The sequence below is a fragment of the Pseudoliparis swirei genome, chromosome 1 (assembly GCF_029220125.1).
Source record: "Pseudoliparis swirei isolate HS2019 ecotype Mariana Trench chromosome 1, NWPU_hadal_v1, whole genome shotgun sequence".
NCBI lineage: Eukaryota > Metazoa > Chordata > Actinopteri > Perciformes > Liparidae > Pseudoliparis > Pseudoliparis swirei.
Genome location: NC_079388.1, coordinates 9,658,001 through 9,686,000, shown reverse-complemented (window position 1 = coordinate 9,686,000; position 28,000 = coordinate 9,658,001). Strand labels below are relative to the sequence as shown.

General features: G+C 41.7%; 1 protein-coding gene across 6 annotated transcripts; it reads right to left on the bottom strand.

The window, feature by feature from the left end:
* Positions 1–18: 18 nt before the first annotated feature.
* Positions 19–27,918, bottom strand: spire1a (spire-type actin nucleation factor 1a). 6 transcript variants are annotated; one of them, XM_056416777.1, is made up of 20 exons: positions 27,422–27,918; positions 23,222–23,253; positions 13,789–14,061; positions 9,552–9,677; positions 8,055–8,129; positions 7,795–7,959; positions 7,485–7,571; positions 6,744–6,873; positions 5,934–5,975; positions 5,129–5,176; positions 4,751–4,908; positions 4,515–4,596; positions 4,272–4,414; positions 3,511–3,534; positions 3,110–3,139; positions 2,202–2,339; positions 2,017–2,087; positions 1,499–1,526; positions 1,227–1,390; positions 19–1,137 (listed from the first exon to the last, which is right to left on the bottom strand). In XM_056416777.1, exons 1-20 carry the CDS (start codon positions 27,765–27,767, stop codon positions 855–857), a joined length of 2,445 nt encoding a protein of 814 aa, XP_056272752.1. In that variant the 5' UTR covers positions 27,768–27,918; the 3' UTR covers positions 19–854. The 6 variants fall into 6 exon arrangements, with proteins under 6 accessions (XP_056272752.1, XP_056272788.1, XP_056272770.1 ...); XM_056416813.1 differs by having other exon boundaries at positions 6,744–6,831; XM_056416795.1 differs by lacking the exon at positions 3,110–3,139.
* Positions 27,919–28,000: the final 82 nt, after the last annotated feature.

Sequence of the window (28,000 nt, the reverse complement as noted above, 5' to 3'; positions counted from 1 at the left end):
AACTCCAGAGGCAGAAAACATGGTCAAATTATACTCTATTACTTAATTTTATAGTACATTTAGAACAATTAAGATTTACAGCATGTACACATTCATAATCCTACATGTCTGTGCTTCTGTTGCCCAGCTTGGAACATGGAAAGGGCAAGAAACCAAACCTTGGACTACCCTAAAAATATACCCCAGTGTATATAACACATATGTACAATAGGTCCATAACTACAAAAGGCATTCAAAGAAAGAAATTACATTTTGGCACCAGGCACAGAATTGAATTTACATTAAAACAACTAGCTAAAAAATGAATGATGTTACATTTGGCATAATTGTTGCTGGAAGAATAAGAGAGGAGGGGAGTAGAGTGGAGAGGAAGGAGTTTGCCCCAGCAGACCTGACAGGAAGATCTACAGTGCATTCCTGGCAAAAGACAATCTGTTGCTAATCCTGAGTGCTAGAAGTAAACAGGAACTGGAAAATATATCCAAAACCCAGATTATGGAGGGGCCTACAATAACATATTATCACTGCAGCTTTTGACTTTCTGTATCATCTGATCTGATGTCAAATATACATCATTTTACCTGGATCACAATTCGCAACATCAGCAACTAACAGATTTGTTTCTGATTTCTTTATAGAAACATGGCTCTTCTTTGTTATCTGGCAGCTATCACACAGTCCTGACCAGTCATGACCAATCATAGCCTGCCAACTTTTCCTGAGACAGGGTAAGGTATAAAAACCTTTAGTAACTTTGGGGTGGGCTTCACTGAGGTTTTTTTTTCCTTCTTCTTCATTGAACAACTTAGCTCTACGAGAGGCGGGAAGAAAAGTGCAACGGGCAGTCCGACTTTCTACACCTCATTTATGCGCTCATAGGGCCTGAAGTTGACCGAGTTAGATGACGGCATGTAGAAGGATTGGGTCTTGCGATTGAGACGGGCCCGTTTGGTGGCCACGCACAGGCTGCGCCTGCTGGAGGTGATGATCTCCGTGATGAACTTTTTGCAGTCTATACAGATCTCCATGGTGACCCAGTCCTCAGTAAGCTCCTCGGGCAGCTCGGGCTCGGGCAGCTCGGGCTCGTCCTGCGACGGCCCTTCTTTGCTGTTACTACTGCTGCTCTGCTTTGACAACCTGTAGACAGAAAATAAATAATAACTACTCGGGAAAAAGCACAACATTTCATTAGTAAATAAAGAAAATGGTGTTCTACAGCAACATACTTGTAAACACTTCTGCGTAGGCTGTTTCGGCTTTGTCCAGAACCGAATGGGTGCCTTTCTGGCGCAGCAGAGCCAGACGCTCCACTTGCCTCTTCTTTAGCCGCCGCGCTGGGGCCGAAAGAGTAAATGGGCAGGGTGGAGTAGGGCTTGGAGGGCAGTCGCATCTGAGATTTTAAAAAAACTATGTTCTTTCATGCCCTTTATGGAGGGGGAGAATATTCTGAAGTGGATGTTCAAAAGTGTGTTTAATATTAAATAAACAGGTCACCTACCTTTTTAGAGCATTGGGAACACACAGGCCTGGAGAAGACAAAAAATAGCTATTATGTTGAACAGAAGCCGTTTTTGAAACAGCACTTCACAAATGTATTTTCTATAAAAATTCTCAGACTATGATATGATATATGATATGATATTCCTTTATTCGTCACAGTGGGGAAATTTAAAAAATCATAGCAGTGGGTTTTTTTGGGATTAATGGACGGTTTAAGGATTAACCAGAGATATCGTCCTTTTTATGCCACACGTGTGAGTACCTTTGAGTTGGTGTTCTACAGCAGAGCTGAGAAGTAGCCTAAAGAAGTCTGGTAACCTCAATTCTTCCCTGAGCAGCCACATAAGGCTTGATACAGTTTTCACATATATAGAAGTGATGATCTGACCCGCCGGATTGTTTGTTAATACATGACATTGCAAGAATCCAGCAACTGTAGAAGGTAAGTAGTAATCCCCAATGCGTGTTAATAAACCTAGATTTCCCCTTTAAATTGGTAATGGCGTTTCAGTTTACCTTTTGCAGAACTGGCAGGTGTAGGACCAAGTAAAGAGAGAGAACTTCTTGGTCCGACATGAAAAGCAAACCTAGAGAGGAAAGTATGAGGTGAGGAGAAGAAGGTACAGGGAATCTGTTGTATTCAAATGATGACAATGAAAAATTATCACTCCGACGATGAAAATCCTACACGTGGCGTCTACCTTTCCTTTCTTGAGGGCCGTGTAGATGTCTTTGTATTGCTGGAACTTCTCCAGCTCTGCCTTAACCAGAACCTGTCTGATGTGCATCACCTCCTCCACCGTCAGAGCCAGACACTCCACCGGGTAGCAGAACTCCTCCTGAAGAAAAAACACAATTAAAATCAGCGAACTACAACGTACATATGCAGATTTAAAAAAGGTGGAACATCTGAAATTATGATATCTGCTGCCAATGAGACACCCATTGCACACCACTTAACCAACCGACCAAGCATGCGATGAGATGGTGACAACACTTCCATGTTCTGTGAACCACAAATGAAGCTTCCACTGACATGACGCAGACAATGAACGGAAAATACAGAGCATGCTGGTGATGCAACATGCTCCTCGTGTTGGTGGTCCACAGCTTTCAATTATTTAAAATAAGAATCTGTCTTCTAAAATTAGACTTGGACAAAAGTACAAAAAGTCCATTTAAGTTTACTATGACAGATTTTTAACCAATTCCACGTATCCAATTTGCAAGTGGACCCCATCACGATGCGGTCGCCAGGAGATTTGTGACATAGCTGGGAGTCAACCCAACATATTCATCTATTGAAAGTCTCGATAGCAGAGCAACCAAAGTCAAAGCGAAGAGAAATTCTTAACCAACGACTCTCAATCTCCTTCAGTTGGCTTGGATTAAAAGACTTGAGACTTTGTTGTCATTAAATTATTTCTCAACAGTACTTTCTTTTTTAATTTACCTGAGACGTTTTCAGAATGCCGCAGATCTCCCATTCACACAAATGGTCGTGACACAAGGTCCCGTTCATCTAAAACTATTTTAGATGCATTGGAACACCCACACTTCCCCACACCGTGTTATCTGCTTCGGAAGATATGCAGTAACAGTGACCTACCGAGCCCCGAGCGCCGCTGGCAGCTTCCACCTGACCAGCAGACAAAGGGAACAGGGCATTTTAACAAGTAGGACCTTATATTCTAACAAGCTATGCTGCAACCATGTTTAATAGACACTTCAAGTGTTGAATTGTATCAAGAGTCAGGAGAAAAGTTTGATGAAATAGCTGCATTCATAACTTATGGCTAGAGGATCACAACTGGTGACTGGGTCTGATGGGACAGACACACGGTCACAGTGACCACCAAAATAAAATCAGTTAACCCTTTGGACATTTGGGTCAAATAAAAAAATATTTACCTCAGGTGTTGCTGAGATATTTCAATCACAAGAATGGGACGAACGCAAAAACAAAAAATGTGTTGATGGTAAATGATAGACAGAAGGTTACTAGGTTACCTTGGAACTGGGCTCCGCCTTCAGCTGCAGAATTATATGAAACAGGAAATGACTGCAAGTAAGTCTTTGGTATGGGACAGCTAACCAGTGCAAACATTTAATGATACAAAATGAGCAACAGAAAGATGTGTTAAAGTGAGACAACTGTCCCCAGAGGAGCTGTCATTCTTTTGATTTGATGGTTGAAACTTGGGCCCCTGGTTTGACGCCAGAGGTCTGCAATTTAACTAAAAAGTGGTGCGAATTAACCAATTCCATCAGAATCCCCTTCATACGGCGGCCTGTCTTGTGTTTTCAATTATATCCATCAACCTCACTAGAATCAGACGACCGGCGCAGAGTTACCTAAAGAACCAGTGACCTCACGGGAAATGAATGACCGGTCACAGGACACGAGTAAATTCAACAGATAATGCATGTTGTACCAAGTGTTGTTGGAAGATTTCAAATTGTTCATTCAAATTCTAATCTCCATACAAGCTGTTCTAAAATCTCTTAAACATGTATGCATGCACTTTTTACTCTTAAAGCAGCCTCTCTTTTTCACTCGGTTATATTTAATTATTTTGACTGATAAGAGAATAATCTTTGTTATACCAATCAAGAATATAATTGACCATCTTAGATTAACCACCTAATATAAGTGTATTTGCAACTGTTGTAATAAGATCCGTCACTAATGCAACATTGACATCTACTTTGAAGTCTTCATTCATTTGTTCGTTCATGCAGTTTGGGATGATGCGACTCCGTTTACATACCAAAGACTTGGAGCTCTGTCTGGAGAGAGGGACAAAGGGGCAGACGGTGGTGGGGGTCTCCTTCTCGATCGAGTGCCTCCTCTGTGGAGGCCAACGCTTGTCTGAATGTTGGGTCGTAGACAGAGGCAAGAGATTTGGAGGAACTGGACATAAGGAACAAAAACAATATATATTATGAAGACAACTTGGACTTCTTTGTTGTGACCAAAAAGAAGACGTAATGTATTCCAGTTAAGCGCTTACCCTTCCTCCCGATGACGGACTCGGGTGATGTGTCCTCCATCAAAGATGGAGACAGACTGGAGCTGCTCTGTGAGGGCTCCTCCTGTCAACCAGAAGATTACACTCATTTAGTCACGTGACACGGATAACGTTATATTACTTTGAATGGCAAAAACAAAGTCCATTTAGGTTTTGACTTTATTCATTTTTCAAGATGGTGATGATTATCTTATGAGCACAGGAGTCAGAGATCTCACGTCAGAGTCGGAGGTGTCCAGCTCAGCCAGGGTGGGCGCTATGAGCAGCCTCTTCCTCTGGCTAGGGGGCTGGGCTCCATCTGGAGTTGGTCGCAGCAGGTTGCCACTGGCCAGAAACTGGGTGCTGACAGCCAATTTCCTGAGTCCATCAGGAGAGTCTGTGGGTGAAAGAAATAAGGCAACTTTTATAACAAGTGAACAATAAATGTTCAAGAATCTTTATATTGTTACTTCCTGGCACAGAATCAGCATACACGGGCCATATGGTGACCGAGAAAAGCCCCAACCATATGCTTATAATACAGATTTTCTCGACAATCGTTGGATTTAAGTGAAGGAAACTGGAAATGTATTTCTCTACAAAAGGCTCTTCTTTACCTGAGGTACGGAACAAGTCCTGAGGGGTGCTGATGCTTTTCCCTGCACCTGCAAAGGAATTAAGGGAACGTAACTATTAGCAGGACCACGCGTATACATTGTAATTCCTACTTGATGGCAACAAGCATCAGTGAGGTGTGAATGGAGGAGATGCTGTGTAGTTGTGCATAGCTGGAAAGAGGGAGAGGTTAGTGACGGGGGAGTGTCGGGGGACAAAGACAATGAGTGCAGCAAAGGTTATTGTCATACAACTCTCTGGAATATGGTCATCCTGTGACATTGTAGCGACACATTCAGAGGGTTATCCGCCGTTCAACTTTTCACCAGCGTTACGCAATTTGTCGCGAGCGGATTAGGGTGACCAGCAGCGCGGACTGGCTGCAGGGCCAGAGTGATGATCTGTAATCTCACCCTGTTGGCTCCGTCCCAACGGCTTTCCCTCATCACCTAGACCACACATGGTCTCCTGTGAGTAACCACACGCTGTCCTTCATAACATGACGACAAATGAAATGCCTGCGCTGAAGCTTTTTGTTTTCATTCTACCGAAGACCTTAGACCAAGGTGACAATTCCCCCCCCCCCGTCAGAGATTTAGTTGCACTGTTTTGACACCAGACAGATCTTTTTCTCGGGTGCATTCTCGGTGACAGTCGTGCGTCATACAAACACACATTCGTAGAACACAAGCACACACAAAAAGGGCGTGTTTAAAATCAAGGAGAGTCCGGAGCCAACACCAAAATGGCCTGGAATGAAACACAAGGTGCAACAAGAAGAACACAATAGGTGACGTGAAACTTTACCTGATGAGTCAAAGCTGTAAGACGTGCTAAGAGGTCGCATGACTGACATATGTCCATGTTTGAAATTAACGAAATGGGAGCAAATAGGAGAAAAAGAAACCCATGACAGTTAAAATGGATGTCATTGAATATACCAAGTTTATAACACATATTGCTTGAAAATCTATCATTACAGAGCTTTATTATGTTATGGAACAACCGGTTTGCCTGCCATATCTATTATGTTGCCACTGCTCCACATTACCTTCCTAAACTCTTACAAAAGGTGTCTTGTGTAGACCACATATAAGCTCTGTACAGTATAGACCGACAACATATTTGCTGTTTTTATCCGATTAAAGCCTTTAATGGTTTGAACATTTCATCCAATTGGCCAATTATGATAGCCAGACACCAAAAGGATTATCTACCTCTTTAAACATTTAACAAAGAGCAGCATTACAAAACAGGATTACTATGTTTAAAGTTCAAACCAAAGAACTTGAAACTTGTTACTTTAGCAGTTCAGGTCAGGCAAACCTCTCAAGGCTCCGGGCTGCAGGCAAAGTGATCCTTGATCAAACAGTCTTCTGATTAAGTGAACAGATCGATGTCGGCAGAGGGCTGTTAGCGTAATCATGATGGATGTGGTAAAGTCATGGTTAATGGGTTTTTGTCCCGAGTGGTTGGTCTGGCTCATGAAGCAGTAAGTTAACAGACACTCTCGCTGATAGAAACAATCAAGGGAATTGTGCTCATTCATTTTTGCTTAATGGCCATTTGTGCATTAGAACATTAGAATATCAACGTGTAGAATTGTTCGCGGCTTACCGAGGCGGCTTCTGCGGATCATGTCCGGTGAGACCGGCCTGAGCTTTCTTTCAGCCTTGATGCCCTCCAGCAGTCGTTCGTGGAGGCTCTGGGGACGTGCCGGGTGGGGTTTCAGTTTACGGGCTGCAGCCTTTCATGACAACCAACAAGTGAGTACTAGTGCATGTTTTGTAATCACATTATGTCAGTGGTTCAATTATGTTTTCCTTTTGAAAAATGTGTTTCAGTAAAGAACCAGCACAAAACAGTTTGAAGAAAGAAAAGGAAAAAGCATTTGTTGCAGCAGTTGAGTTTCCAGCATTTACTGATGACATGGATAATAGGAATCTTAAAAATCAAATTATCTATCTCACAAAGAATTATGCATGACTAATATTATATATAATATTACAAATATCATGAACCCCTGCAAATAACCCCATTTGACACAAACTGCATTAAGCCATCCAACTCTTCGATTCGTCAACGTTGAGGACTTTGGTAACGATAACACATGTGAAACTATGATCCACACGTCATTTGGCAGGTACCGTGAATGCCAGTGTGCATTAAAATAACCAGCAATAAAAGTTGGAATGCACTGACGTCTCGTTTGAACAACCAAGTTGAATAACCATGATAATTATTAAATTAGTCACTCTCAATGCTGCCAAACTTCCTCTATACATATTGTATATGGTAACGATTAAAAACTAAAAGCTACATTTTCAGATTACTGTCCCCATGTTGTGTTCTACTCACAGGTTTAAGAGGCGGTCTCGACCTGATGAAATCAAGAATGATCTCATGAGCGCTCCTCTTTAATCTTGGTGGAATGTCTCCCTTCACCTGGAATGACAGTTACATTTGATGAGGATAAAGTTTCATTTATTAATTTTTTTTAACCCTAACTCAAGTGGTTGTATAAACATGGAAAGAGAAAATACCATTACCAGAACATGCGACTATTAATATAAACAGGGGGTCGGGGGAGTCACCCAATTGTGATGTACATGTCTTGATTTATTCTAACCAAAGAGATAAAGAATAAATTAAAATACTTTCATCTTACCATGACTTTTCTCAGCTTGTAGAGTTGGGAGCGGATATCGCCCATCAGCATTTCGTAGGGTGTGAGTTGGTATTCAATGGGTAATGGGTTGTACCGACGCTCCTGAACCTTCTTCAATTTAACACCATCTCGTAGATCTCGCGTCACCTGCACCCAGAACCGTGCCTGGTGGAGACAAAAAAAGATGTGACATGATAATAACTGAAGTCTATAAGCCATGTCATTGCCTAAACATGATCAGTTTGAAAAAAAATCCTTACCCAATCTGCATTTTGCAGTTCATCAAGGTCTTTAACGGGCTCCTCCCGAGTACCACCTTCCATTTTTTGAAGATTCTAGAAAAAAAAAGGAAAAGTAGAAAAAATAAAACTTTTCTTTTGTCATATTAAAAAAGGTGTACCACGACATTTATTGACATACGGTCAAGGGATGTTGATTTACATAAGCATGTGGATATCCTATTGACAGTGTATCAGAGGAAAGCAATAGAAAACTATCGTTCTATAATGGCTGCTATTGACATCTGCCTGCTGAAGCTAGTTATTGAATCACTGTCGTTTACTGCACGTGGAAAGTCTAGATATTGTAAACATTCACTCTGCTTTCACACTATTCTTTCAGTTGATTTGTTTTTCACTGAAGGCACGACATTAAGTGAGGACAAAGTAGCCGCCTTCATTTGATTGACAGGGTGCTATTCTAGTAGCTCCACCAGCAAAAGAATACGGTCCCTCTGAATTTTCTATGTAAAAAACAACCAGAAATACAACTTGTATAATAATAATTAAATAAATCTAAATTAGGTTCTGGTTAATCAAACTAGATACATGATCTACGATATCTCTGGAATCAAAGAAAGCAGATGATTTTCTTCTCATCGACACATCCATTCATCCACGCCTGCGTTTCCTGCTGAACACTCCTCAAGTCTAATCTTTTTAAACCGTTTTTAAACCACGACAACCTGTAGCCGACTGACACCTTTCGCAAAAAAACAACGGTTTTGATTTATTTCTAGATGGGCAGAACAGACGTGAATTTAACAAGAAGACACCGACACACACTGCTAGAGAAAAGGGAAAACAACATCAGCAGGAGAAACTGAAGGAAAGACTCATCGACTCGCCTTCTAATTTGTAAGCATGTGGGATACAGAGTTACTTATTAGCAACTATCCACTGACACTCAGGGCAAAGCAGCCAACACAGCCCGGGGTTCCGCTCCTGTAAGCTCCTTAAATCAGTGTAACAAGGTTACACCTAATTCCATAACCATAAATTACGTAAGGATGTTTGCATGACTCATGCAGAAGACAAAGCCAGAGCATGAGTGCATACACACTGAGGCATAGCTACACTGTGGGAAAAAATCACATGCCTACATCTTTTACAAAATCTTGACTCAGGGAACACAAAGTTGTCCTAGTAACTCAACAAGAACTTAATTCTGTTTAGGCCAGAGTGGGCAAATACATCTTGATGAACAGTTGGTAAATAGTCTAAAAACACACCGTCTCTAAGCAGCTCAGTCGGGAGTCCCTCAGTAATCAGTCAAATACTCCAGTTCCAGAAATAATTGACAAACCGCAAGCCAGACCACGTTCATAAAGAGTTAACCCAAGTAGTGAAAACACGGATGAGTTCTCGGATGACCCGACAAAGTGGTCAAACTGGAAAGTCTGTTGTCCTTACAGATTCAGACTTATCTTCTCTACATTTAATAATAACCTGCCGATGTCACATGCCATAGTTTCTTACCTCTTTGGCATTCTTGATCTTCTCCAGAAAGGTGTTCAGCTCCCTGGTCTCCGCATAAAGAGCACGACACACGGCCTGGTAATGACCGGCAGCGTCGGATGTGCTGGTCAGGTGGGAAGAACATAGCTGGAGAGAAAAGAAAGGGAATTGGGTTTTATACGGTGGGACTTGAAACCACCGCAAAGCCCCTTGAGGTAAATGTAGTTTGTGATATTGGGATTTATGAATAAAATGGATTTTATTTACTTGGTTCTGTAAAAATCTTTAATTAAACATGGCCAATATAATGTACAAGTATCATGAATACCTGATGTACACATGCATATCTTCTATGATTAATGCAAAGGGTCTTTTTGTGACCAACATTTTGAGACAACATTGTGCATAGTTATGACCACAAATATACCAAACATGTATGGATGTACACACCATTCGGTGGCCATGTACAATGACACTTTAGGATTTTACTTTCCAGCTATTGAAATCATTGACTACATTTTCAGCCAAACCCAGACAATGTAGCACCACGACTAAGAGTCTGCAGCTCACAGCGGCGCTCGATGCTGAAGCTAAAGCCAGCATGCTCATGTTCAGCAAGCGTACAGCGTACCATGTTCACCACATTAGTTCAGTGTGAAAGTATCCAACATTTTGTAATTGGCATCAAACACAAAGCACAACGGAGGCTGAGCGTGAAGTTATTAGTATTGCGGATATCAGTTAAGTTAGTTAGTTAAGCCTTTGTATTCCTCTCGGAACATAGGCCATTGATGAATTGTTTCCACCCTCGTCTGTCCTGAGCCATCCTCTCCAGCTGTTTCCACGTCAGCCCCTTCTTCTTGAATTCCTGCTCTGTGCTCCTTCTCCAGGTGTTTTTGGGTCGTCCTCTACCCCGTTTGCCTTGTGGTTTCCATGTCAGTGCCTGTTTTGTTATTGCTGTTGTGTTTCTTCGTAGTGTGTGTCCAATCCAGCTCCATTTTCTCCTTAACAGCTGTATATCTACTGTTTCTTGTTTTGTGCATTCCCATAGGTTGATGTTGCTAATTGTGTTTGGCCAGAAGACTCCAAGGATGCGTCTTAGACAGTGGTTTATGAAGGTTTGTAGTTTGTTTGTGATGTTAGTGGTAGTTCTCCAGGTTTCGGAGCCATAGAGCAGCACGGTTTTGACGTTGGAGTTGAAGATTTGAAGCTTCGTCTTGAGGGAGATGTTTTTACTTTTCCAAATTTTGTTTAAGATATTAAATGCTGTTCTTGCTTTCCCAATTCTTGTCTTCACGTCATCCTCTGTCCCACCATCAACAGCTATCACACTTCCCAGGTAGGTGAATTTGTTGACATCTTCCAGCGTCTGGTCCCCGATGGTTATTGGGTCCGTGTTCTTGGTGTTTATCCGCATTACTTTGGTTTTTGGTCCATTTATTTTGAGTCCAAGTCCAGCTGCCGTTTTTTCTAGCAGTTCGGATTTGTCCTGCATCTGTTGGTGGCTATGGGAGAGTAGTGCGATGTCATCCGCAAAGTCGAGGTCCTCCAGATGTTCTGTTAGACTCCACTGGATGCCAGTCTTTTTATTGTGGGTTGATTGTACCATGATCCAGTCAATGCACAGAAGGAAGAGGAAAGGGGAAAGCAGGCAGCCCTGTTTCACACCAGTGAGTACTTTGAATTTTTCTTGTGCGCATCCCTGGAAGAGTTCGTTGCATTGCATGTCCCAGTACATGTTCTTAATGATGTTGGTATACTTTGGGGGGATTCCATAGTGTGCCATGAGTTTCCATAGCATTTCACGGTCTACACTGTCAAACGCCTTTTCAAAGTCTATGAAATTGACATGAACAGGTGTTCGCCATTCTATATCAGTTAAAGTACTTTATTAAACTGAAATGTTGGCCTAATAATTGCACTAGTTAGAGAGTTGGAAAGGAAAATCCAAGGGGGAATATGAATGTTTGTATAAAATGTAATGTTGATCCATCCCAAATAGACAAACATGTGAGGATCAAAGTGATGCTAGAGAAAACATCAGTTGATCACTAGCATCACTGGGGCTGTCGCAGTGAAGGAATTTCCCCTGTGGCGATAAGGATTTCTTCTTACACGACATGTGTCATCAAAATTTGTCATCGGAAAAGTGTTGCTTGCCATCACCTGCGATTGTCTCGTCAGTATTGCAGGTGATAATGATAATCTGAACAATAGTGTGCTAATCCCTCCAACAATTCTTGAAATATTCAAAACTCGACTTGAATGTTGTGTTTTTGGCATGGCTCCAAACTTGAACGGTTTGAACCCGTTGGTGCAGTTTGATCTACATTGCCCGACAAGCATCACCGAAGCACCTTGGCCTTCGTGGCATTTCACAGTGATAGGTAAAGATGATAAAGACCATCTGCCAGAGCGATGGTAGACTGCCGAATTATCCCCAGTAACACAGAAGGGAGAAACCAGACAAGTGACATATTATGATATTATCATACAGGGCTCGGCAAGCCACAGGAATGTCTGACTCAGCACTATGTCGTCTTCCTTCTCCATTGAAGGGAAATTCACATGAAAAATGACACCTGAGCAGTGAGTCTTTATGAACATGCTTAAAATACAGTCGCATCGTGGTTTTCAGTTTATGGAAAAAACAATTATCTGTGTCAAGAAATTCTTATCTATTGCAAACAAAATTTGTATTTATAAGTTAACTATATACTTGTCTAGATATTACAACAGTCTGTGCCAATGCCATAGTTTGGAGATTCAGTGTTTTGATGACGAGCCAAGTAACAAGGAAGGAGGTCAGTCAGGAATGAGCAGTAATCTACTCCAGACATATAATGCATTTCACACTCAAGAGTTCATTGTTGGAGGAAATAAAAGTCAGACAAGGCACACTGGCAACAAACAGACCCATTAGTTGTTAATTATATGGAAGAACGAACTGTGAAAGTTCCTAAGCCAATTCCCCAAATACCAGCATGTTTGCAGAGCTATAATTAGCAGTCTTATATTCACAAGCTACTTGGGTAATTTGCAGCACGATTGCCCCCATCAGGCAAATTTGATATGTGCTTTACCTTAACAGAGCCGATGTAAAAAAAATAGCATAAAGGGAGAAAATAATCAGAGCAAAAGAGGAATCTGTATATTTAATATGCCTAATATGACTAGGGTTGGGTACCGAAACCCGGTGCCAATATGGTACCGGTTCCAATACAACCGGTATTACCCGGACCGAAACGCAACGCACATTTCGGTGCTTCTTTCCGGTGCCTGAGCCGATTGAAATTGAAAAAAACTATTGTTGTGAACTTCTGTGGTGACTGCGCCCTGTCAGCAGGTTACGAGCCTCTCATATGTAACTCTGACAGCGGAGGCTGCGCCGTGTGTGACTAGTGAACCCGTGTGGAGCACACCAGCGTCAGGCTGGGCGCGACGGGGAGACCGTCACCGGTCCCCCTGAACACGTGGAGACCGAGTATGACGAGCAGCCTGAACTCAGATTAGTACCGTAACGTTGATTGCAAGTCTTGCATTCATAAAAGTAGGCCAAGAAATAATAAATTAGCCATTATAACCATGCTTAAGATAGCTCGTAGCTGGCGCTAGCTACGAGCTACAAGCGTGACAGTCTGCTAGCAGATGTGTTGGTGTCCAGCGATCCCGGCTGTATACCCGGAATATAATGACGGAGGAATAAAGACCGTGGGGCGTCACTTTGTTTCAGTGGACCTCTCGCTGTCAGAAGCAAAACTTTATTTGTCACGTGTCATCTTCAGTCCCTCTGATTGGTTGTTCTCTTTGCCCATCAAAACAGTGACAGGATTAACCCTATAAGGTCTGCACATGACAATACATATCACATCATATCATGGAGAACATATATTGTGTATGTTAACAGTCTGATATCCGTTTTGTGTCAGTGCTCCATGATAACAGGGACTATGGCCCAAGAGGTTTTTAATGTCCTCATTGTGCGTTTAAAAAGAAAAAGTATCGGTTCAGGCACCGTTTAGGCACCGGTATCGTTTTAAAAGTACCGGTTTAGCACCGGTATCGGAAAAAACCCGAACGATACCCATCCCTAAATATGACTGATAAAAATGTTATGAATGTGAGGATTATACTTTTGGTAAAACAGATCTCAAATTGCACCCGACTGAAAAAGTGCCATCTGCACTGATCATCTTTTACCAGCTTTTAACAGAAGAACAAAACAAATAAAGCTTTTGTGAAATGTTCTGCAACCTACCGCGATGAGGTCTCGGTAGCTGCGAATGCTGCTGACAGAGCTGGTGGTGGTGGCAGAGACGGGCTCCTCTTCTTCTTCTTGATCCTCCTCACACTCATCCTCCTCCTCTGTGGCTTCGTAGCCCTCGTCAGGACAGGGGTCACTCTGGTTTTTGTCGGCGTTCGTCATCATGTCGATCAGACGCTCCAGCGGCGGGCTGAGCTCCCGCTCCTCATTTTCTTTGAGGCCATAGTCTAGAGCTTTGTAAATCATGATGCCCAATGAGTCAATGACCTGTGGGACAATGGACACAGAATGGTGTGAATCAGTATACTGGAAAATAAATCTATTTTACAGATTTAAAAGAGTTCCTTTCAACAGAGTTTCTACAGAGAGAAAAAAAAAGTGATAATTAAGGTTGACAACGACTGTCTTTTCACAATAACGCATAATTTACTCCTTAAATATGGGGGGAAAACTTGAAATTGAACAGTCAGTTATAAACATACATTAACTGTTGTTTAGCTTGACAAGTAGGGAAGCTGAGGGATTTTCATAATCAAACAAGAGTTATTAAATTACTTCTTTTCTTTCCACGATTAGTTTACGTGCCGGTTGTTACGAGTCCCAACATTGTGTTCCTTCGAGCCGAAAGACGACACCGTTTGCTATCCGTGTTTATGTTCATTATATAAAATGCTCTTTACAAATACAGATTGTTATTACTATGATGGTTGTTATTGTATTAAATACAACGTATTAGTAGCTCACTAAAGGAGGGACTCCAAAGGAGTAAACTTCGACTGGCACTTCAACTCCTTACAGGACTTACAACACAACTGATACTTTAGTACTCGCATTGAAAAGAGTGCAAGATCCAAGACTGGGAGCATTGCTAGTGACTCAACGCCTCAAGTTGACAATAATCCACGACATCTTGACATAGCAAATAGTTGTTTGCTGCTTCATTCATTCTCATCATTTTAAATGCAGCCCCTATAAACGTACACTTTAACTTCTTCCAGAAAGAAAATATACTGTTGCTTACATGCCCTTGTGTATTTTATAATTCATCATTGATCTCGGTAACATTCAACAAGGGAGTGGTCAGTGTGAAACTGCTGTGGCTGCGAGGTTTGCACACAATTAGGATGTAAACAGGAACCGCCTGCTGGAACGTATTTTTTTTTTGCACACAACTAAGAACTCAAATCTATTTTTAGTTTGCTTTGTTGACATAATAAGAGGAGCTAAATGCGCGGCAGACAGTCATTAATGTACCACTTTATTCATACAGTAAAGGAATGGAGCGTCATTGTTTAATCGGGACACCTCCCTTTTTCAACAAGAGCTTTGATGTGGGCGAAGCTGGTGTCGTAGGGCAAGGCTCGCTATGATTGGGCCGGAGAACAGAGGCTTGCTGAGGTGTCTGGGAGTGTAAAGCACAGAGGGGGAGGGTGTTGACTCAGCAGCGTTTGGATGATTGACAGAAGCAACTAAGGGAGAAAATCATTACATATGTGGCGCCTTCGAGTTGGGACTAAACACACCTAGACGTTTCCTATAGATCGTTTAACATAGACCTTTCTGACATACACTATTCATCTAAAAATCAAATTGTCAATATTCAAAATGTAATTATTATTTGCCAATAATTGGAAATAACATGCCATCATTTTTCCAAATCTCTCCATCTATGCTCTATAATGACCCGACACCTGGTATTGTGGTTCTTCTCTATGATTTAAACCTCTGAACTGTCGGTTTAACTTGGCTCCCTATTTACCATCTATGAATAAAAACATTATTATTTTCCTGGAAAAATATTGGTTTCATGGTCTTCTACCATTGCCAGTTATCAACCATCTAAGTGTGCGGCTGATAATCCTGTTCCAGGGCTAAAATAAATATCCTATTGCTTAGCGTCTCATTATGTAACCTTATAATCCATCCATACGACAATATGTGCTCGAGTGGGCGGAGATGCTCAGGACTGCTGGAGTGACGGACAGCACCAGGGTGTCATTCATGGGCCATAAAGAAGGGATGTAAAGATTTACATTGGACCATGTATAGTTATTCATGTGTAAGTTAAGCAGTTGCATTACTAGATTTCTAATCCAATATATCATTTGCGATGACGTTAAGGTAGGACTTGGTTTGAATCCAATTTCCGTGCCAACACAAAATGCCTTGTAATAATGAACTGCTTGTGGTTTATTAAAGCACAGACACCCAGTCTCACATAATTAACCAGAAACACTGTACATTCATCTGGTTCTTCTGGCGCTCCTAAATGTAAATAGTAACAGCGTGTACTCAATTCAGCAAACAGCGAAGTCCATATATGAATGCAGAGAACAAAAGACGGTAACTCCACCCTGTCACTCTACCAAAATGGCAGTGTTGTAAAACCTTCATGATTTCATGTTAAAGAATGGCATCACATCCGCTGGGAGATTATGTCAGATGGAATGGGGCAGAGGCCTCGTGAGGTAAAATTGTTGGCCAGCAACCAGGAAAAAGAAAACATTACATCAATTTTCTAAATACACCTAACAATCTCATTGGAAGACTTGTGACCGAGTGAGGATGGAGTACATTCTGAATCCACCTTATTCCTCTCAGGAAACTTTTCTCACGCTACAAACAAAGAATGCTTTTGCTGTGCATGACATCCCTGCCTAATTATAGCCACTCAACAAGATTAAATGCCATTTTTTCCCCACTTAAAATCATGGGACATCATGGGACAATAAAGAGGGGCACATCATTAAACACATCTGTTTGATCAACTGTTGTGCCAAATGGCTCAATCTGGCAAGTTTGGGCACTCGTGAGTAGAAACACTCTCTGGAGAGGCTAAAACTTGCGTATTAATTGTTTGTGCTGCTTTCTTGACCAGAATTTGCTTGAAAAAAGCCATTCATTCTCAATGAGACTACAACTGGTTAGATGAAAGTTAAATATATGAAGTAAAGCTTTGATAAACTGCCATTTAAATTCATACGGGGCAAAGTGAAAGGCAAAAAAACAAGACTCGGTTAAAAAATATATATATAGACACCTATCCTTGGTTGGATAAACTGGCTCGACAGGCCATGCAAGAGGAGCAACCATGACGGGGGAAAGCGTCAGAGACTCAACCACTAAGCAGATTGGCAAAGAAAGATGTTTGCTTGAACTTTAAATGGTGCTCTTTAACACAAACAAGGGAGAAAGAAAAGAAACATGTCTGGCTAATGTGCTGCTGAGTGTTTAGTACACAGATCTGTGAATATAAATATCCAACTATTCCTAGTTTAATTAATTAATTGTCAATTTATATCAGTTGTCATATGCATGTTTATAAATCTATTATATTTAATTTAATTTGTCATTAGTATTGTATATTGTGTATGCATATATGTTGTATAGATACATATATATTTTATTTTATATTTTACTTTGTATACTTCTTGTATACATCTTTAATCCCTGTTTTTTATATTTTATTTTTAATTCTTGTGTGTTTAGTTTATTGGTGCTGCTACTGTTACGACAAATTTCCCCTTGGGGATTAATAAAGTACATATCTATCTATCTAAATAAGACAACATAGAATGCAACTGATGAACTGACATACAATCAGACAGAATACGCGCTTCATATAAAATCATTAAAACCCTTTTTCATGTGAAGCAAACGTCTATATACTTGCAAAACTTCAGCAACTGGATTGACGTAATTCTTTGAGTGGGAGTTAACGCAGCACATTCTTGCCTTTGAGGCCCAAGGCAACACGGTGACCATCACAACGGTCAGCTAAGCAGCCTTCAGCTTGCTGCAGCCGTAGCAAAGCCATCACTACACAGGCGTTACATAAGTAGAGCTACGCTAGAGGTCTTGCACCACGAGAGCGGATGCTCGGCCTCCTCCAGTCTGAAGCATCACTATTCATTGTGGGACAGAACACGACTCGCTCCGCTTTATCCGCTTGTTAAAAAGATATCCAGTTTGCATTCATATGTGAAGTCAGCTGGAAATTACAGAAGCGGATTGTGAAAGAGTCCCTCTCGACCAAACAGCCATTACTGGTATTATGTGTCATCATTTCAAGCTAGCATGGTGGAATTCAAGTTGATTTTATTTATTTTTTTAAGGTAGCATATCCACGTAGTTAAAAGTTAAAATCACCTGAGCATTACATGGTGTAGATTATTTGTCTTCAAACAATATGAATCAGCTGCAACAGCTAACCGTTTCACCTAAAAGGTTGTCAGACTCCCAACATTGGCTCAAAAACACAACAAACTCAATTATGTGACAGAAGATAAATATCTGTGACAAAAGCGCCAATAACTTTATAAACTTGACCAACTGAAGTGGAAATCCAAATCATCTCTCAAAGCTGATTGGACCAGAAGAAAATGAGATACAGATTTCTGCTGTGTGATATATATAGATTACCCTGACTCAGACTATCAATAAATGGCATTCCTGTGGTTTGCTTGCTGTGAATATCCCTGTACAGGCCGACAGGTAACCCTCGGGGGCTGCAATGTGATTGATTTGGATAATAATAATAAATAATTAGGAACACTGGTATGTAAAGCATACAGGGATCAATCAAACAAGCAAGTCACTCCAGGGGACTATGTCTGCACTCAAGTCACAGACCACCGACCAAAGAATAATACACACAGACCTGTACTTATTTAAATAAATGTAAGCAAACCGTCTAAGGAATATTCACTAAAACTCTACAGCCATCATTAAAACTTGTGAGAAAGAAAAAAAGACGACATCTGTTCCTCTTGTGCAGCATCACATCAGAGCTGACAAGAGTAAGCACAAATGTGTGGAGACGGAGCTCATTGCCTGCAGTGATGGTTCAAGGAGACACACGGTAAACACAGGAGCTGCACATGCAGACACGTGCAGCTCCTGTTCAGTCAGCTGCAGCGTGGTGGCCAGCGACTGTTTACATGCAGAAATATGCACCGCTCTGCAGAATCTGAGCTAAACAGCCAAATACAGCAAACCTCCACCCATATGGAAAGAGGATGAAAGACTGACGATGCAGTTTTTTTGATATGGAACTTTACTTTGACAACAAAGAAAAGAAAACCGGTCTGCGAGTGAACAACGGAACAAACTTGGAGGATGGTGGGTCCATATTATTTGGAGAATGAGTAAATAAATCGGACTACTCGCATTAACTGCCACTTGCTGACACTCCTGAAGACTGAAACTACTGGGATGCATTTCTAAATCCAAGTTATTACTTTGCGCATTAAGGTGGAAAACCAATTATCTTCACCCAAAATTGAACAACAGGGAAGCTGCAACCGGATACAACTAATCTCGCCTTAATCTTCAACAGAGGACGAACTGGGTTGAGCTCGTCGACAACATGAAACGCAAATGATTTTCTTTTAAAGAACTATTTACTACAAGCCATAAAGATGACAGAGCCCCACAAGAGAAATACCAGCGTTAACTCAAGTGACCAAAGGGAAACTGGTTTAACATTAACGATGATGATTCGCTCCAAGTGTCTAGAAGCAGAGAATAAGAGAGAGCGGCACTTACTGATTACTCACTTTCACAAGGGACCGAGACACAAACAAAACACACAACGCCGAGACATGCGGGACAATGTGCTTTGGTCAAAATGTGACCAAAGTGTGAGAGCGTTGCCGTCTATCAACAACAAAAAGGGGTAACACTGCATTTGAGTCAGTGCCCATTTAAATACATTTTCCAGAATTATCTGAATACACGTAGGTCAAGGCAAAGCGAATTTATAGTTCCAGTTAATGCTCAGAACATTAATCACATTACATGTCATTTAGCTGACGCTTTTATCCAGTGACTTACAATCATGGTACATTCATACACCGTAGACACAGCTACATTCATGTTGACACATAAGACGTGTAACCATAATGCTTGCATGTTTAAGATAAAGTATACCATGTTCACCATTAGGGACACCATGATTGCAACAGTCTTAGCCATTATTCAGATCAGAAATATGATCTGAATATTCTTGTTCAAATAACTAATTGATAGGTAGGATTCAGACCAACTGTTTCCACATATCCATCCCAACAGATTTTAAAACTCTTAATTCCCTTTATAATATATTCAGTATTGTTGCGAAAATGGCATCTTCAAAACATGCGTGATGGGAATGAGAAACAATTTGATTAAACTAATTGTTCCAAATGTGTTTATGGTTGTTTCCCGCTACAGTAGGTGTGGACTTAATTTATCCATGACCACACACACACAAAATGGGAAAACAAAACGCAAAGCCTGCTAATTAAAACTAAACAAAAAGGATTGATGGGGCTAATGGGAATTTTGCAGGTATTTTACCATTAACACATTAATTTAAATGGTGGTTGATGGTCCATGAACCAACATGTTATCGCAATTAAGCCATTATATGTCGAGACATTTCACAAAACAAAAACATCAACATGCTGGTGGCGCTAGAGGAAGTCAGGGCATCATTAGGTTTTATCCTCAGGGGACCATGCATGCAGGTATCTACAAATTTTAATGGCAAGCCAAATTAGTTCAGTCTCAGCCAAAATGGTGGACGGACCAACAAACCAACATTGCCACTGTGGGTTATTTTCAGCATGGAGTCTAAATGAGCGCTCACACATGCACGACATGCAATTATCTCTTTGCTTCATCAATCCATGAGACAGAAACCAAAACACAAAAAAGGTGCATCCTCAAAGTTTGGCCTTGTGGGCGACTGTGGAATATTATCGCTGAGGCACAACTAGCCATTGTGCAAGTTGTTACCAACAAGGCCAACACACCAGGGCCCTATTTCTCGTACCTGGCTAACGTAGTTAGTGGGATAATTTCAAGGATGAGATTACACAAGCGAGGCTTTTCGGTGCCACAAAGCAAGTTTGGAAAAATCACCATAGCAACAATTACAAAAATTGGCACCTGCTCCAGTGCAGGCTCATTCAGTCTAGCTGGATAATCTGGCCACGTCCCCTGAAGAAAATCAAGCTTACTTCCTCATTGATGAAGCAGCCATACTAGTTAGATTAGAGTTTTATAGTTAGAGAGTTCTTATCACGTCATGATGACTTCCTATACAAGCGCTATCCATTCTGCACACAAGGAATCATTTATTAACAGACCTTTGACCACATTGAACGCCTCAGCCGGTATTGACTCAGACTATGCAGAGCCTTGCGCTTTTTTGAGAGTGGTACATTGTTGTATATTTGTGTACAGTGTTGTATATTTGTGTACATTGTTGTACATTTGTGTACAGTGTTGGCGATGCAGAACATCAGGAAAGCCGCTGTATGCCGAGCTGTTCATAGTTTATTTCGCGCTTAAGAAACTCCTATTCTATATGGTCATCTTCACATATATATATATATATATATAAACACACACACACACATATATTATCTACTTGTTCTGGAAGAGTTGAGCCATTAAACCGACTGCCAGCAGGCACATTTAAAGAAATATAAATCGGCTCGATTGGGGTGATGAGGCACTAATATTAGACGATACATTTCCCCAACACTTGCGCTGCGTTCACACCAAACGCGTTTGAGAGAGCAGGTTCATGAATACACGAGAATAAAGAGGATTTTCATCCAGTTTTTCAGACGTAGTCGCCAGTGAAAGTTACCAAGCTCTGCGAGCCTACGGGTGATGTTCTGTATAACTATATATGATATTGTTATGAAGCCAGAGGGCGTTTGATGTTCCGATGTTTGTGGGAGTTCCACAACAAGTATAAAGCAGAAATAGTGGTAATTTCTTCCCTGGTGTATAACCGTTTCCATAGTGATAAGCCATGGAGATAAGCCACGCCCCCTTTAGAGCAGGAAGTGAATGGATTTAATGACAGCGGTGTTACATGTTCATAATTATAGTCTGGAATTCCTAAAATGCAATCATGATCATCTCTTCCTCGTCAGCGGAGAAAAAAAGAAGCTGTTCCTTTCAGTTTATTTGACTTGGTGCCGCTATAAAATCATGGTTTCAGTGATCAACACTTCCCCCTTTAGATGTCGGACTGGTTCAAATTAACGAGACGAGTATGAGAAATAAGGCCCAGGTTAATTCTCAGTAACATAGCATAAGCAAAGATAATGATGCAAGGAGGAACTCAGTATCAACTGCAGAGGAGGAGGAGGAGAGGGCAGGACTGTCAGCTGAGGTCAAGGAATTTTACTTCAAATTCAGCCATGCGAAAACAAACGCATACTGTGCATTCCTGTGATCACATGAACGAGGATCAGACTGCTCAGACTTGACGGAAAACATTGTGCACTAAGTTTTTGTATACAAAATAAAGATTTGAAGGCGACGTCTCCCAGGATCATACAGTGCACCTCACTTGGCAAAACCGACCCTGGCCACATGTCCTCTTCACGTGGTTTTGGCAATGAGCGTATGATAGTAAAGAAAGTAACACGTTTAATGAACAAAGAGAAGTCATGCTCTTCTTTTAGGTGCTCTTTTGCATCAAAGTGCAGCAAACATAATAAGTACTCGACAGAGTGGAGAGGACTGGTTGCACAAAGCCAACTCCCACTATTGTCTAGTCCATGAAAGGGTGTAATGCTTGCATGTTGGTACATTTGTATGGGTAATATAATTCATTTTCATGTTACTGCCGAGTGGTGTATATCTATGTTTTGACTGACTCAAAACGATTTCTACCATTCCCTAAGGAAGAATCATCATATTCAGAAGGAAATACCACCCCTCTTTACCAGAATAGATAATCTGTAAGTGTTCATTACCTTCGCATTGAAAATGCCGGAAGGTTATGTTTTGATCGCCGTGTATTTATTTATTTATTTGTATGCGTGTTATTCGCAAAACTCAAAAAGTATTGAACCGAATCGCATGCAATTTGGTGGGATGATTGGTTATTATCCGGGGACCATTTGATTAGATTTTGGGATCAATCGGGTCAAAGGTCAAGGTCATGGAAAGGTCAAACTCTTTTTTTACCAAAGCACGATACATTTTTGTCCAATTGGCATGCAACTAATGCCAAAATGTTCATAATTCAATGCCCAATCTTGTGATATGCCCAATCTACCGAGTGCCCATTCTAGTTTATATATGTATTTTTGCATTGGCTCCACTGAGATGTTTTTCAACTGTCAACAATATTGCAACACAGTGGCCACACCAGCCAACGTGTGTTATTAATTTCTCAATAGTAGAGTCAGTGGTGGGTAAGCTGTGAAAAAATAGTTTCTTAAGTAGTCATAACAAAATGACGCATGACAGTTGTGGAGTGAAAAGACATCTGATAACTGAATTAACAATCAAGTTTTAGAAACAGCATGTTTTATATTGAGATTAATATACATAATGACCAACTGCTCTTCCAGCACACGTTGAAAAGGGAGACAGAACTTTGAGTGCTTCAGGAGACTGACGGGACACTCACCTCTAATGACGTTGCAGCCTGTTGGTATTTATCTGTAATGACAGAACAAGGATTTATTACACTCATAAATAATGTAAAGAATTGTTAATAGTGCAAGCACACCCTACGACGAATTCGTGGACACGTTCTGTATAATTGTGTTTGACATCTAAAAAGACAGAAAGAACACGTCAGTATTACAGGACATAAAATATTCAACTTGAGAGGAGACGAAGGGAGCTGCAAGGCGCGACAACTGTAAAACTACCGAGTGAATAAATGATTATGTTCTCTGCAGTGGCTGCTTGAGGCAATCTGAGGTGTCAAAACCTGCCACTGGGTTCTGGTTACAGTGATACGACTATTCCCTCGTACTCGGGAGAAAGACTATACGGCCTTTCTTCATTTCAGTCAGTGTGTTTACATGATGGTATAATTCTAATCTTGCTTTAGTCGGACTATGCTATCTTTTGGGGGATCTGCTATTATCCCAATATACATGGCAGTGAGAAATTCGAATCATTGGCCGAAAGCATGTCATATCCGATACGATAGGTGGCGCTGTTTTCATTACAACTCGTGGTGATACAGCCATTTCCGCTTGACCTCTTCACCACCACCAACAACAACCAACAACATAAGCATAAATTCTGTCTGCTCTTCAGTCCAGAAATGTGTGGTGGCTCCCGGCAGTGACAGGGGGGAGGAGGGCGTCGGGATCTCAAGCATGCGCAAAGACGGAAAGTCCAGTTCCTAATCCAATTCACAGTTACGCCGCGATAGTCGAATTATCAACCGGATCGAGTTATCCAGGGGTGTTAATCGGATCGTAGTCGGACCGCACATAGTCGAATAAAGGTGTTCACATGAAACGGATAATTCAATTTCAGTCCGACTAAGCCAGTTATTCGAATGCATGTAAACACGGTCAATGAAATCCTCTCTCAAAATGGACCGTCAATATAAAAAAACCTTAAACCTCACTACAAATCTTTTCTCAACAATACAACAAATCACAGGGCCATAAAATGGGTGAGAAAAAGCTGTCGTTTCTTTCCTTTATTAGATAAAAAAGAGACAATCGCTGTAACAATCTTATCTCTTGTTCCGTAAAAGGCTTTTCCAACACACCTGTACCTATCCGATAGATCTCAAGAACTCAGAACACACATAGGAAGTCTCTTTCCCATACGGAATAGTTACACACTTTAACTTTTGACAGCTAATCACTGGAGAATGGTGATTGGAGCACAGGGTAACTGCAGGTAAGAGTAACATCTGGGGTGAAAGTACGAATAGGGAGATAGATGTGCGGACTTTGTCCCCAGTCCAGACTGTAAAATTAGGTCATTGCATATAAATGACACACTTGGCCAGATGCATCATCTCTCTGAATGCTAATGCAAGTGCCAATCCAGTTTAAATTGAAGCAGTGATCGAGTCATTTCCAATTAAAAACAGGCTCTCTGACTGCTGGGTCTGCATACAATGAAATGTGTTTTCTATCCAGAAATGAAGGAGACAGACAGAAAATACACATTTTTTTACTTATTTATGCGCAGGTCACCATGAAGTACCACCAACAGACGGTAGAAAAAAATCAAACCGTCATCCACCAACGCTCATTTGAGAAACACTGGGTCCTCTGTTTGTCCCAGTCAAGGGGAGAAGGCTTGGCCAGGGCCCTCGTCTCTCTGAGAGCGATTAAGTCACCGTGAGGCATATTTGGAGCATTGTGCAGTCTCACTCAGACGATCCTATTCAGTGAAATGTCAACCGCTGTGCTGCTGAAAAAGGTTCACAGAGAGATGCAGAGTTGAAAGACTTCTCTAACAGAATGAATCTTTAAAAAATATATATATTGCGCCATCGCGAATCTATAAATACAGACATGTTAAAAAACATATGTAAACTCCTTCAGTGACTATTAACCACGTCAACTGTATTGAATTACATTGGAGTAAAATACCGAATGCAACAAATTAACAACAAAAAATCCTCTGTACCGATATAAAGCATTGAAACTCTTCGGGGTAAACAAGCCTCTCTCATTCAGGCGCTTGTCTTGGCAACGTGGAGCGGCAGTGAATATATTCTTCCCCATGCTCCGTGTGAATTGAGCCAACTGCAGCAGGAGCAGCATATATCAATTAAGCCAAAAAATAAAACACTTGACTCAGACTGCGTTGCTTATTAGTCTGATTTTGTTTGCTAGGCATCACTAACATACACACGTCCTGCAGTGTGCAGAGGACATCTTGATACAAGCATTAAGATGTGAAGGCCTCAGTGTTGGTGGTCTGGGTGCTGGCCAAATAATGCCAACGACTCCTGTAGGCCATAGGGAGATTACATAAGCAATTATTTTTTGTGCTGGGATAGCAACCTCTGAAACGGGACACAGAGCTACTGAAAGCTTAATAGGTCTCACGTCTCCCTCATCACCGAGCCTAATAAGAATCAGGACAGGGCCGAGCTGTCCCAAAATACCTCCGCCACTAGCCAGAGGCGCAGCAAAGGACTCTGCACCTTAATCTCCAAACTCATCTGCAGTCAAACTGAAGTCTGCATCTAATCATCATGTTTATTTTATTTTAGCAGAGTTAAGACTTTCAGAAGAACTGGCTGAATGGGTTTATACTGAGAGTTTCAACACAAAGAAAACCTCTCCAGGTTTAATATGAGGAGATAAGTGAGAGCTGGACTGAAGGGTTAGGGAGCGAGATTGCATGGAGGGGTGTAAACAGGGGATGGAGAAATAAGAAAGTGTGGCTAATAAGTTCCCAGGAGAGACAGGATATAACCTCAGTGCCTGATGCTCGGCTGAGCTGATGGACACACCTCCCCCACCCAACAGCATCTTCACATATTATTGGAATGCATTGAAAAAGGTATTTGAGAAACTCTGTACATCTGCCTGCACAACTCTCGACACACCAGAACTGATGTGGAGAGGCCTTGCAGGAAGCACCTTTGAATTAGTTCCCAGCTGGTCTTTGAGCCCAAAGTTGGTAGTTGCTCCAGTAGTTGACTGCATTCTGGTTAAATCCTCAAGTGTAAATCTATGCTTGACTATATTAAAAGACGCCAGGGTTCAAGTCAGTGTCTAGAATGATTTGCTATAATCTGCCTGTTTTTGTTCACGGAGGCAGACGGGTAGCTCGTTGTCAGATACATGACTGATTTGGCTCATCAACGATAGTTTGGTCTCCAAAAAGTCTTCATGTTGCTCCTTTTCTACAACAGACAATCCAAAAGACAAAACTTAAATTACTATCATGAAAAACTAGCAAATGTTTGTATTTGAGAAACTGGTGTGTAATTGGAATAACACTTGTGCTTTTCGGATTATTTACAAAAAATAATTCCGTCAATTGACTGATCAATTCATCCAATAGTCGTTTCATCTTGTGGAACACACCAGCAGGAAAGGGGATGTCCACAAACACAATTTCAGTGGATCGACTAAACGCAGCCCATGTGCCTGCAAGCTTCCACCTCACTATGTTTACGAAACTTTATTAAAACGTGTTTCCATTGCGTTTAAAATCTTCCTCAGGTGCGTTCAGCCCACATCAAGCACCCACTTTCATCTCCTCGCCCTAAGCTTTACCTCAATGATGGCAGCAATTAGACTCATCCGCATTTGGCTTTTTGCCAGAAAGTAACCTCGGCCTTGATGCTCGCTGTTTGGCTTCGCTCGGGACTGAGCCCAAAGATGCTCTGCAGTGTTAATTCATCACGTGGGTCATTGTTTACTGTAGATAACTGACCGCTGGAGGAGCGTAATTTAAATAAACAAACCTAGACGAAGTAGGCCTCCTATACCAGCCCCTGTTTACACACCCTTTTGAATAAAGCAATAACATGATCCATGTTTATAATGTCAACACTAGATTATGTTGCGAGAACAGACCCAGTCATTTAATTATTGATATACAGCTTCCCTTGTCGCCTTCCTTCCCTGCAGCTATGCGGTGGTCGGTGATGTATTTTTAATGACCGCATCGAGCATCCGTAAACACATTCACCACATGGCTGGAAGCAGACAGCACAACAACATGGCCCCTTTGTGGAGGCGCTCCTTGGCCTGTGAGCGACGTGAAGGGAAAGGCGTCTGTAGAGATAGTGGTCTTTGTCGGTTTAGCTGCGCAGTAGCTCAAACAGGACTAGGATTGTAATGACATCTCGACACCTTGGCCGGAGGCGAGGCTCGTGTACCTGTGCTGTCTTCAAAGAGCAGCGTTACGGTCCCGTCCCTCCCGATCTTCACATCCCCGGGTCCCTCAATCCTCCTCGGGTAGTCGACGGAGGAACCACCGGCGGACTTGGAGCTTTTCCTCCGACGTTTCTGCGCTAAAGTCCGACCGCACTGGTAGCACACGGCCCAGGCCTGCTCCTCGTTTATCGGCTGGCTGTACAGTTTCAGGATGTCTTCCAAGGAGACCTCCGCGGCGTCGCCGCTGCAGTCCATGGCCACATCCCCGGGGCTCGAATCGGACGCGAAGTCTCGGAGAATGGTCTGCGAAGTCAACATCCCGTCGGCAGTCCCCGGTCGCTTGGCCATGCTCACTTCGTCATGACCACATAACGTAAAGAGGGAAAACGAAAAGAAAAGGAGTTATCGATTAATATTCCAGCGTCTGTCGGCGATACAGACGTGAAGCTCTCAGCTGTGTGAACGAGGAGCGTCAACGGTTCACAGTGAGCGACAGCTAGCTGACAGCACTTTCCGCATGGTCTCAGTGCCCGCCGGTTACACTGCGCATGTCTCGCTTGTCCATCATTTTAAACCGAAAG

What these genes read in the sequence shown, in the direction of transcription:
- spire1a (XM_056416777.1), bottom strand. Translation starts at nt 27,767, where the DNA reads ATGGCCAAGCGACCGGGGACTGCCGACGGGATGTTGACTTCGCAGACC. An exon ending in AGATCAAGAATGCCAAAGAG is followed by an intron (nt 8,130 to 9,551) that starts GTAAGAAACTAT and finishes TTTTTTTTCTAG; the next exon opens with AATCTTCAAAAAATGGAAGG. An exon ending in TGGACACCTCCGACTCTGAC is followed by an intron (nt 4,597 to 4,750) that starts GTGAGATCTCTG and finishes TCTGGTTGACAG; the next exon opens with GAGGAGCCCTCACAGAGCAG.